Genomic DNA, 13,074 nt, shown 5'->3' with positions numbered 1-13,074 from the left:
AATTTTAGTCAATAGCACAATGTAACGATATGATCATATACCCATAAAAATTTCTTGAAACTAAGGAAGAGAATTTTGAAAAGGAACTACATTTAGTTGCATGTGATTATATACCATTATTTACATTGAGTATGTTTTTACAAGATTTTATTAGCAAAAGACAAACAGTTCCCAGCAAAGCAATAAATGTATCCACCCTTACAGAGTCTTGCTGCAACATTTTTCCATTGTAGTTGTGTGATTTGTTGTGTGTCTTAACTTATGAGCAATGTTCCCAAAATGGCTCTGTTTCACTGCTGTGTTGAGTACAGGTTTAGAATTGAACATTTTTCACTGCTTACTTGAACTGTGTACTTTTGTTACATTTTGGAAGTACTAGCATAAATTTAGACCCATACTATAAAATTTTTTGTATCAGACGTTCTAGTTTATGTGCATTAATTGGTGAAATAGCTTTAAAGATTCTATATGTTATTACTACTTGGACTGTTCTATCACTATTGAAAGATCGCTGTTGTCTCTTCCTTTACAGCCCTACCCACCATTCAGCTGCTGCTGTTGCATCTGCTTCTGCTGTTTATCACAACGTAGCTTCAGTAACGGCAGCTGCAACATCAATACCTGCTGTTGCATCTACTCCATCACCTTCACCCATGGTTCCTCATCATCATATAGCGCCTTCAACATCACCTGTACCTGCTGCTGCAGGGTATACATCTCCAGCACATTCTATAAGCCATGCTGACCATTGTATGCCTCAGGGGCAAGGTCAGCCTGTCGAATTCAATCATGCCATAAATTACGTTAATAAAATCAAGGTGAGATGTTCTTTGGATCATTAAAACACAAAGAAACTGCACAAATTAAAATTACTTGTCAGTAATAGTAATACAAAACTTGTTCACATCAAAACCAGAATTTAATGTAGAATATTTTTGCTATAAAATTCTATTTATTAGTATAATTTATTCCACACAAATCTGAATGATATGAAATCTGGCAGAAGAAATTACTAGTACTTTTGTGACATATCACAATTTAGATCCAAATCTGAGCTTTATACTCACCGTGATCTTTACTTCAGGTGCTCAGCACATCTGCCAGACTTGTGGAAATATCTCTTCTACAGTTTGAAATGTGAAATGAATGGGTCTGGATTTAAGTCGTAGTCCAGTCAGCACTGTTGCATCTGGAAAGAACTCTGCTTCACTCCGCAGTCTGATGTTCAATTAAAGATTTCACTAAAAGAGGAAGTCTCAGTATATTAATGAATGCAACATAAACTATTAAAGATAGCAATCCAAGTCAAGTAATTTATGTCCATCTTACCTTTTTACAGGCTATGAAAGAACATCTTGACTAAATGTTTCTAGCCCTTCAAAGATTTGCTTGTGATAGGTGATAGCGTAACATCTTAAACATACTGACAGCAAACCATATCTCATTTTGTAAATTACTATATGAAGAAAGTCTGAAAACATCGCACTGGTGTTCACTCACGATTGCAGTTCAAGTGGAAAGTCAGCTTGGGAACTCCCATTGTGATACTTTCCTGAAAGAAAGTGTTTTATGCCTCTGGTCTGTGCTAGAACCATTTTTTTGTTGGCTAACTTTTTTTTTATTATGTTATTTTATCGCATTACCATATTTGAAGTGAACTGTTTTGGAGAAAATGACTTTTCCTCCTCCCCATCCAGGTCTTTCAAACTTTAATAATGGAAATATTTGAAAAGAATGTACAGCAATTGGACATGTAAAAATGCTGTTAATGTTGATATTGACTTGACTATGCAATTTCATTTAGTAATTCACTGAAGATGATAAGATTGCACATAGCCATATACCATATCAAATATTTCCTTTTGCATATTATTTGTGTGTTTTCTTTGCTTTGTCTTTCTTTGACACTGATGAAACTCAAAATACCTTCATCAACAGCTATTGCCTCAAACAGGATGGGAATATGGTTAGGGCACAGATCATATTAGAAGAAAGCAGGGTTCAACTGTGACTTGTCTGTCTTTGAAATCTACAAAACATTCACATACTTTCATCAACATGATTCATTGTCACTGTCGTCGTCATCATCATCATCATAATCATCATCACCCATCATCATCATCATCATCACCATCATCATCAGGTATTCTGTCTTGCAAGATCTACCAATGATTAAGTCATGACTCATATACAGCTGTACAGTGGCTTGTGGAGTATCTGTGTAGGCCTAGATGTAGAAAATTGATGTTCGAACCCCATCTGACCGTTTAGCTTTGGTTTTTTTTATGGTTTCCAAAGATTGGTCAGGATAAATCCCAAGATTTTTCAGTAAACCAGCCTAACCTGTATTCCTTCCCTTCAGTTAGCTTTTGTAAAGATACTTAAACTGCGAGTCATGAGGGATAATCAATCTTGTAAATTTTATTTTGTATGTATCTTCTGCTCCCATGTACTGTGTGTGTGTGTGTGTGTGTGTGTGTGTGTGTGTGTGTGTGTGTGTGTGTGTGTGTGTGTGTGTGTGGATTAGAAAATATAATGAGAAAAATGAATGAAAAGAAAACTTTACACCCATACTGAAAGAAATTCTGGCTTTGATTGGAACAATCTTTTGTAAGAGTCCATATATGACAGCAGAGGAAGTTAGTGTTATGCATTTCATAGTACATATATTATGTACTGGCATATATTTAGATTTGTTGTTTAATATTGTAATTACTTTAACAGAAACGGGCATAAGAATGGTAATGGTAAAAAGCAATTTTTTCCTTACTGTATATGATGTATCAAAAACAATCATACGATTTGACATTTCTATATTTCTGAAACTAATAAACATATACAATGAAGTTTGTTTTTTGATGAATGGGAAACTCAAAAAGTTTTTTTTTCTTTTTTATACATTTTCATAGGGGTTCAATACAAATATGTCTCCCTTGAGATGCACAGCATATGTCAGTGTGATATTCAAATTGTTCCCACACTGCAGCTAGTTTGTCTTGAGACACAGCTTCCACAGCTGATGTTATGCGATGTCTCAGTTCATTCATTGTTGTTGATAACAGAGGCACATAAACAGACTTCTATAAACCCTCACTAGAAATAATCACATACAGTCAGGTCAGTGACCTTGGAGGCCAGTAATGTAAGGCTGAATCATTAGGTCCAGTGCGACCGATCCATCATTCAGTAAGCCTTTGATTTAAAAATCCCCTCATCCTGTTGGTAAATGAAGTCATTTGAATCAGTCTCCAACTGTGGGAAAAGAAAGATCTCAAGCATATCGAGATATGTGCTTTCTGTAACAGTGTTCTCGGCAAAGAAAGATGGACCATACACCATTTCCCGTGAAACTGCACAAAACATATTAAATTTTGGAGAGCCCCTCTCATGTTGTACAACTTCATGTGATTGTTCACGTGATTCTTATATTATGTCGGTTCACCTTTCTGTTTTAATGGAATTTTGCCTCATTGCTAAACACAAAGTGTGGAAGAAAGTCGTCATTCTCCATCTTTCCAAGAACAAAATTACAGAACTCCACACATTTTTCTTTGTCACCTTCACAAAGAGCTTTCAGTAGCTGAATTTTGTATGGTTTCATGTGTAAATGTCAACGCAATACACACCAGACGGACATCGAGGGGGGGTCATGTTGAGCTGTACAGTGAATGGATTTCTGTGTACTCCTTGTGAAACTATGGCGGATATGTTCGTTATCTGTATCAGACACTCGGGAACTTCTATTTACGCAAACAACCTGTTTTTCAGAATTATTCATGCCATCATCTAATGCTCTGTGCTGTAGGAGGATCCACACCATACCTAGTACGAAGGTCACACTGAACAGTTATTACTGACCTTCACTGCGCAAAACGTAGAACACAAAATGCTTTCTGTTGTCCCGACACCATTTTTACTAGAACTGAAGTGGGCGCACACTGCTACTACCTAGTGGGAATCGTGTAAAACTTGAGAGTTTACTCTTTCCAACAGTATGTTGTTCCCACACTTATCACAAATAACATAATAGTATTATGAGAAGGAAAGTTGCTACCCACCATATAGCGAAGATACTGAGTCGCATATAGGCACAACAAAAAGATTTTCACACTTAAAGCTTTCGGCCAGTGGCCTTTGTCAACAAAGGCACACATACGAGTGTGTGCGCGTGCGCGCACACGCACACACACACACACACACACACACACACGACTGCAGTCTCAGGCAACTGGTTTCAGTGCACTCGTGTGTGTGGTTGGCTAAAGCCATTGGCTGAAAGCTTTAAGTGTGAACATCTTTTGTTGTGCCTATCTGCGACTCCGCATCTCCGCTATATGGTGAGTAGCAACATTCCTTCCCACAATATTGTTACATTGAATTCTGGATTTTCCATTGTTTTGGAATAACATAATAGTTATGATTTTTTTTAAATCAAATGATTCTTTTTGATACACCCTGCATATTACATTATTTCAGGAAGAATTATACAAGTAATGTGGGTTTTCAGTTTCCACCACATTTTTTGTTGTTTCTTTTGCAACACAATACCAGTGTATCAGTATTTCATTCATTGTGTGAAGTTTTCTGTCACGCTACGTTCATTAGTTGTAGACCAAGGGATTCATGCACAGTTAATTGGGAACAACGGTACTTGATTATGAAAATGTCTCAGTATTTAATTTAATTTCATTACTTTAAATCCACTGGTTAGTATATCATCATAGATGTCACATGAAATGAAAAACAAGGAAACATTATTTTGAATCGGAGCTAAAATCCTCTGAGAGAGCACAGGATACTGTAATTTAAATAAATAAATAAATAAATAAATAAAAATATATAAAAATAAAAAAAATTGGCTATTGGTACCTGCCAGTTACATTGTTACTATGTGTCTGAAATCTAAAGTATAATCTGTGATCCACAGAATCGATTCCAAGGTCAACCAGACAAATACAAAAAATTTCTTGAGATTTTGCATACCTATCAAAAAGAGCAACGTAACATGAAAGAAGGTCATCTGCCTCCTGGGAAACATTTGACAGAAGCAGAAGTGTATTCACAAGTTGCAAAATTGTTTGAACACCAAGATGATCTTCTTGCAGAGTTTGGACAGTTCCTTCCAGATGCTACTAGTCACCAGGCAGCTCTTGTAAGTATTTATCATTTTAATAATCTGAATTACTAACTGTTGATTTATTCCTGAGGAGCCACATAATTGTATATCAATACATATGTGTGTAATACTTTACCAGTTATGTGATAACATATCCACTACAGAAAAGCTATTAATTACTCTAAGTTGAAAATCAGTTAATTCTTCATTTATTAACATGGGGTGTAAAATATAGATTCATCCAGCTGCGCACTAAATTAAGCTCTGATTTTTCAGTTATTATGTTGTTACTACAATTAATGGACTGAGTAAAAGTGAATTGCCTCACTTTATAACTGAGGTATTGGTTCATCTATAGGCACATGAACAAGACTAATAATATTGGTAAGTTTTCAGCTGAATCCTTCAGAGATAACAGAACACACACACACACACACACACACACACACACACACACCACACACACCACACACACACACACACACACACACACACACACACACACACACACAACCTGCATGATTACCGGTTGTCTTGACCTATTAAGTTGTACTGGGACTGCAGCTCAACTGAGGTGTTGTAATGTGTGGAGTGGATGGGCAGTAGGAGGTAGGTTTGGAGGAAAGTGTGGTGTGAATGGGAAAGAAGGAAGGAAGACTTGAATTTAACATCTTATTGACAGTGTGCTCATTAGAGATGGGTGTGGATGGGAGGGAAAGGTAAGAAGCGCACAGAGTTTGACTGTGGAACAGGTGAGCTCACTGTGGCACGGGGAGGAAAGGAGGGGGGGGGGGGGGGTTGTGTGTGTGTAGTTAGTGATGTGGAGAAATGGATTGGGAGAGGGTATCGAGAGGAAGGTGTGAATATAATAGGAGAGAAAGGTGAGGGAGTGGGGGCTATTGGAGACTGAGGCCAGAATTGTGAGATCAAAGGGTGTGCTATAAGGATAATTCTCATCTATGTTATTCAGAGAAGCAGGTGTTGAAGGGGAGGATCTAGATGAGACAGATTGTGAAGCAGTCATTGAAGTTGAAACAATTCATCACATATTGTCCGCAGTTGTATACGACTGTTTGCTGATTGATGTGACAGAACTGTTTTTGACAATGTGTTATGCCAGATGAGGGAGAAGTGTAAAAGATGTGAAAAACAATGTATATAATTACAGTCAGAAAGCAAAACACAAACACTCCAAAGATGCTTAAAAGGATGGAATACATGCTGTCAAATCATGGAAAGATGTAAGTGCAAGCTGACCTACATGAATCCACTTACACAGCTAATGCAATTTCAGATAAATTGAAACTGGCAGAAGATGACACACAGGTGGGAGCAGAAGACCTAGTTAAAAAACACAGATTTAATTTACAAACAGAGAAAAAAGTCAATGTTAATAGTACTTTCCAACCCCATCAAGATGAGTAATAGTGCTCCGTTTTTGACAAACAGTCGGGAACTGTAAACAGTGCTAAATGCTTCTGCAGACTCATCACAGTCAATTTTGTATGGCTTTTCAGAGGAGTGCCACCAACATCGATGTAGCAGGCAGTAGTACTTCATGAGTCATCAGCTGTCAGTAACATATGCCTCACACTGATTGCTCACTCAAGACCTATTTGTTTCTGAACATTTTTTCCTTATATCAGAATAGTCAATAAATGATCTTCAGTTAATATTAGTGGATTAAATGTGTATCAGTAAAGATAATTCCGTGTGCTTTGCCTGAGTGTTCACTTTGGAATGAAAGACCACCTTGAAGTAATTGTAAATTGTTGCTAAAAATTACCACAAACAATAAATTGCACTGTTATCAGTACAACCCAGAAAAAAGCAATAATTGAATTAATTGACCACTGTGAAAAAGTCAGAGGAAGGAAACAAGGCAGTTGAGATTTAATGTGAAGACAACATTAGGAGGATTTTACTCTGTGAAATTGTACACTGTCAACATAATTTGTTCTTTCTTACTAGCAATTTTGTCACGCAAAGTGTTGAGTTTCAAGTAGGCTTTTAATTTAAATGGTTGCTTGCACCTTCTACTAGCCTGTCATGGTTATTTCTTTCTAAGTCCAACAATGAATAAAATAGTAACTAAATGACATAATGTAAGATAAAAACTGTTTGTAAGAGAGGGTAAAAAACTGGAAGACGAGCCATAATATTTTTAGTGTAATCAGAATCTAAAAATTTTGCTTCAAATATATGATTATTAATGTAAAAATTTTTCTCTTATTGGAGCACATTGTGCATACTTTTTGGGTTCTGTCTTGATTTGTGCTGTCTTTCAGTTGCTTGACACTATTCACTGTTTGAGAAAATTATAATTAAAACCAGTTATAAGAATGCCTATTTTCCATTATGGTTGTGTTCTATTCTAGCAGTATCTGTTGTTTTACTCAACTGACTTTGCTTTCCTGTCTTTGTTCTACAGTTTTCATTTGTGGGCCTTCCTGGCAGATTTAAAAAGTGTTTCAAATATGAGCTGTATTTAAGATCCAGCCCAACACACAGTTTTACTCTTTTTAGGATGATTTCATTATATACCCCTACACCAAATAAAGTTTCACCTTGACTTTGTGACGTGTTTAAGAACTCATGAACACTTTAAATACTTTCTAATGGAAGAGTCACCACTTCCCTTGTGAAGTTCACACCCAACCTGTCCAAATCAGCCCTTTTGCCCCCTCCACCATCTATAGTACAAGTCAAGAAATTTGCAATGTCATACATTATCATTTGGGTTGTAGACAGACAACAAGGATCCTATGTTAACGGAGAGTTCCAAGTAGGAAGCTGTACTGGCAGAACTTGAGACTCAACTGTCGTTAACACTTCTGTTAGTCTCCATAAAATATTGATTTCAAATGCCAGATCGTTAACACTTCTGTTAGTCTCCATAAAATATTGATTTCAAATTCCAGATGGCAGAAGTAGTTGGTGGTGTCTTGCAATTTGCTGCATCATGGTCTCCTTGTTCCTCTCAAGATATTACCTTCCAACTGTTGGACAGTTTCTTATGGGATGTACATATGGCACCAGCTGACTTTTGTTCCCTTGTTGCTGTTATCTAAGAGGGACATAACATACCTACAAGGGACTGTCTTGTAACTTGCCCTTGTGACTTCCAAGAATGTGGTGAGATAGAGGTTACTGCATTTACCAGAAAGGAGTGTCTCCCGAGCTCATTTTCAGTCCTTCAGACCAGTGTGATAGCCCAGCAGTTGTTGGCTTTCGGTCTGTTGCCATATTCAGTTTCTTCTGAACAAATTGCATCATTCATTGTAAAATAAGGTAATTGGATAGATTTAAAAAATCTAGTCACCAAGCAGCAGCAGAAGACACACATATTACTGAGCGAGGTAGCACAGTGGTTAGCACACTGGACTTGCATTCGGGAGGACGACCGCTCAAACCCATGTCCGGCCATCCTGATTTAGGTTTTCCATGATTTCCCTAAACTGCTTCAGGCAAATGCCAGGATGGTTCCTGTGAAAGGGCATGGCCAACTTCTTTCTCTATCCTTTCTTAATCCTGTGGGACTGATGACCTCGCTGTTTGGTCTCCTCCCACAAATCAACCAACCAACACACACGTAAAAGATTGTAATAAGGCAGGCTTTCAAAGCCTGTGGCTCCTTCTTCTGGCAGAAGGGTTGAAGGGGAAGGAAGAGCAGTGAAAGAAAAGGATGGAGAGGTCTAAGAAAAGGGGTAGATTTCGAGGAAGTCACCCAAACTTGTGGGTCAGGGGAGACTTACGAGACTCTTCTTTCCCTCTCATCCCATCTGGTATGTGTGTGTGTTCTGCGACTGCTTGGTGAGTAGATTTTTTAATCTATCCAATTACCTTATTTTGTCAAAAATTGATTGTTTTTGTTGTTATATTAGACCATTCATTGTAAGTCATACGAAAAAAATATATTTCCATAACCATTTGCTGCACTTGCATTCAGCTGACAACTGGTTTCCTGATAAGTCTGAGCTGTATGTCATGGAAGTGTTAACTGCATTATCACACCTATTATATGTTTTTTATATCATAAAACAGCCATTTTCATTCCCTTGTGGATACAGCCCATATCAAATGCATAAAACCAATAAATAACTGCTAGATCAGCTTCCAACTGCCCACATACTTAAAGCACCCTCTTGTACAAGTTCATAGCTGCTGTACATACAGAATCTATACATCAAAAGAAAGGAGCCTGTTTTAAGTTGGTGTTACATTAATTTATGAAAACAGTAGCTCAGAGTGGTTTCTGCAGTATCTGGCTGATGCAAGTAGCAGCGGCCTCCTAGATAAATGGGTTAACCTATACTAAGCTAAAAACTTAAGTCATTGACTGGCTGCTGCTTGTACGAGATACTAATAAGCATTCTTTTAAAGTTTCTATGGATCTAGTACAGCAGCTAGCTACTGCATGAATTAAATATTTTGATACTGTCAAATGTTTACAGAATGCTTTAGGTGTGTGTTCCTCTAAAATACAATAGCTTTCATTAAAACTTCTAAATACCTCTCCTGTGTTATTTGAAGTTGACACAAATTTGCTCTTTCAATATAACTCAGCTCTAGAACTGAAGTAAAAGATCGTGGCACAGCAAACAGGCCTTAGTCCTAGCTGCTGTCAAAGTGGGACAAGTCAGCTCATATGCTCTCCTATCCATTCAAAAATCATCTTTTCCACAAGGAACTCATAAAAATTGATGAAAATGAAATTGAAAAAGTAGCACACAACAGTTTTGGAGTGTGGGGTTGATAGTACACTTCACTCAGACCACCACCATAGACTGCTAAAAAAGCTGTAGAGTCCCTGCATGAGGAAAACGATTTTCCTTTGTGGGCTATTGTTTTATTTTGGAACCAGAATTCTCAGGCAAGATATATTACCAAGAAATGTGGGATCAGCAAGACAAGTGTTACTTGCATCTTGCATCAACATAAATTATCTTTCACTAGATCAGGCACTCAGAGTGCATGATTTTAGACATTTTATAGAATGTTATGGTTTGCTTTGCATTGCCTGGCTGACTACACTGTGTTTCTCCAAGGTGTGCTCTTTACTGATGAAGCAGCATTTATGAACAGTGGTAATGTATGTTTACGTAACATGCACTAGCAAGTGTCTAAAAACCATACTGGCATTGTCGGGTATAACACTAATGAATGTGGAGTTTATAATAATGCAGCATCATAGGAAACTATATTGTGAGATCTTACTTTATATGAGGGGTGTTAAATGGGCACACAGATGTACACTTTCTGACGAACATTCTACCTGTTCTTCTAGAAGAGGTACTACTGGATAAGCAAGGATGTATGTGGTTCCAACACGATGGCTGCCCAGCTCACTCTTGCCATGTTGCAATGCAAATACTGAATGAGAAGTTTCCTGACTATTGGTGAAGACAGAATGCTGCAGTACAATGGCTGACCAGGTCCCCTGCTTTGACTCTCCTTGATTTCTTTCTTTGGGGAGCTATGAAAGATGCAGTGTACCTTGAAGCCCAAACTGTGCCAGATGATAAGCGCTGTTGACTTGCAACAACATGTTATCCATTGTACTTTCATCTGTTCATCTCTCTCTCTCTCTCTCTCTCTCTCTCTCTCTCTCTCTCTCAAATGGCAATTGCAAATGTGCCGTGCAGTCAATAGTGAATCAGTTTGAGCACATGCTTAAGTAAAGGGTAAAATTACATTTTGTGAAGAAAAGTATTTACTTTATGGGCAACATGTCTTCAGTCTTTCTCAGTAAAATATTGAGTTTAAATAAACTGTATTCCATCTAATTACAGTTTTGAGTAGAACCTATAGACAAACTGTCTGACAGCTGGTGTTTCACCTTTAAGAAGCAGTCACGTGTCTCCAGGAAAAGACAGGCCATGTATTATTATTTATTGTTATTTTATTTCAAATCTGACAAGGCAAGTGTGCATACTTGTCATCACCAATTTCGTCCAAATTAATGGTATACGCTCGTCTTCGCCAAAAATGAAAGTGACAGAAGTGAGAGCTCCAAATGGCCAAATGTTTGGAGAAAATAGCATTTTTGGCATAGGTTGGGTGAGGCAGAAGCCATTTAAGTTAGCAGAGTCTCCAGGCAGTGATTGGCAAAGTGGAGGTAGTACAGAATGGTAATCTGAAGTTCGTGGGATCAAGACCGTATGCAGAAACTTTTTTTCCTTCAATTTTTACATTACTTACACTGCAAATAAATTTAGATAATTCTCAATATATTTTATTTGTTAATATTATTATAAAAGGCATGAAAAGAGAAATTTGAAATTGCAAATAAATTTTGAGGAAGGGATTTTAAGGCATACACAAGAACTTTTTATATAAAATTAGATACTTTCATTTTTTTACAGTTCATCCTAGGGTAATATTCGTCATAAAAATAGGGAAAGTAGTCACTTTCTTGTCATCTAGCACACATTATGATGTCGCAGCTTTACAATTTTGTGATTTTTTTTTTTTAAATTCTAATCAAAAAAAAATTAGTTTACGGTCATAGAATGCTTTCTTTGTCGCACAGTGTGGCAGTAAACCATGCATAATGTATCATTTTGTCAAAAGTTATGTCAATAGCTTGTAATGTATTTTTATGCAGTCTTTTCTAAATGCATGGCCATCTGGTGTTCCCACTTCTATAACTTTCATTTATGGCTGAGATCTGGATATGCCATAAATCTGGACAAAATCGGTGATGACAAGTAGGCATGGTCCCATTTTAAGAAGGTTAATTCAGTTGACTTTTTTTAAAATAGGGCTGTTTATTAATATGAACGACCAGTGTTTCTGGGAAACGTACACATATTTTAAATAGTTTTCCTACACCCCATCTGATACAATAGAACGTAGTGTATGCTGCGATTCCACATACAAAAATCATAGTTGACCATGTATATATGTTGTATAGAAATTGAAGTTTTATCTTAGTAGTGTGGACGTACCTTAGAGCATATGGCAGTATGTTGCATGAGAGTTCTGCTTGGTGGTGTTTACACTGCAGTACCGGCTCTGGCCAGATTGCTTTCCGATTTTAGTATATTTCTCAGATTCTTTTGCAAAAGGTTTCAGCATCAGTATTACCAAGTGTGATGTCACTGCAGTTGTCTTTCCAAAGAGCTATTGAATGTGGTTGTGAAAAATATATGATTCAATTAAAAATCAGTGCTAGGTCAGCACTAGTATGGTAAATGTCCAGTTTCATGAAGAACCAACCATACTGATATGTAGGCTATTATTATGATGGGGTCACCACTCCTAAAGGCTTTAAAGCTACTGCCACTCTCATCTGAGGAAGAATGCATGTACCCCTCTGTCTCACATCTAGTGTAATAGCATGATCAAATGCGACTTCATTTTTCAAAATGTTTGTGCATCTTGAATGTGAGATAGGATGTTGCAACCAGTCTGTATTTACCTTCGTGGATGTGAAAAACTGCATAAAAACAACATCCAGACTGGCCAGCACAGTGGTCCCTTCGTTAATTCGTGAGATGGATTCGATTCAGGATTGGCACAGCTCCCCATGGCCTGGGAGTTGTTGCCTTTATGCGTGTGGCTATCTGGACAGGTGCCAGTTACTTTCTCTTATGATATGATGTAGTATCTTCCATTTTAATGATTTTTATTCCTGTCTCCAATTATGTTGCTTACTTCATAATCAGTTTCCATTTCCTATGCCTTTTTGTCACTATACCACTGTTAAACTTTACTTTTCTATGCTCCCCGTATTTATTATTGGTTTACTTGGTGCAAATTCTATAAAAAAGATGCTCTCATCTCAGACAAGTTTTGCCCCTTCTGTAGTTTCTATTTGTTCTGTGTTCAACTTGCTTCACAGTACTAGCCCATATTTTGACTTGCCACAATGGTTTCTACAACAAAGGTGTGGCTTATTTCTTTCCCCACTCTTGTTTAGCAGAACAAGTGCTTCATCTTTAGTAACCTTGATG

At 37.3% G+C, this 13,074-nt stretch overlaps 1 protein-coding gene across 1 annotated transcript in view; it reads left to right on the top strand.

The window, feature by feature from the left end:
• Positions 1–13,074, top strand: part of LOC126297921 (uncharacterized) — a 264,238-nt gene that overhangs the window by 128,816 nt on the left and 122,348 nt on the right. The window contains exons 33-35 of the mRNA XM_049989236.1: positions 66–229; positions 419–818; positions 4,928–5,152. Of these exons, the coding sequence (XP_049845193.1) occupies positions 66–229; positions 419–818; positions 4,928–5,152 (789 nt within the window). The remainder of the gene's footprint in view (positions 1–65; positions 230–418; positions 819–4,927; positions 5,153–13,074) is intronic.

Source organism: Schistocerca gregaria, chromosome X (genome assembly GCF_023897955.1).
Source record: "Schistocerca gregaria isolate iqSchGreg1 chromosome X, iqSchGreg1.2, whole genome shotgun sequence".
In the NCBI taxonomy this organism is placed as follows: domain Eukaryota; kingdom Metazoa; phylum Arthropoda; class Insecta; order Orthoptera; family Acrididae; genus Schistocerca; species Schistocerca gregaria.
Note: the sequence above shows the minus strand (reverse complement) of the source record. Positions and strands in the feature narration are given on the sequence as shown.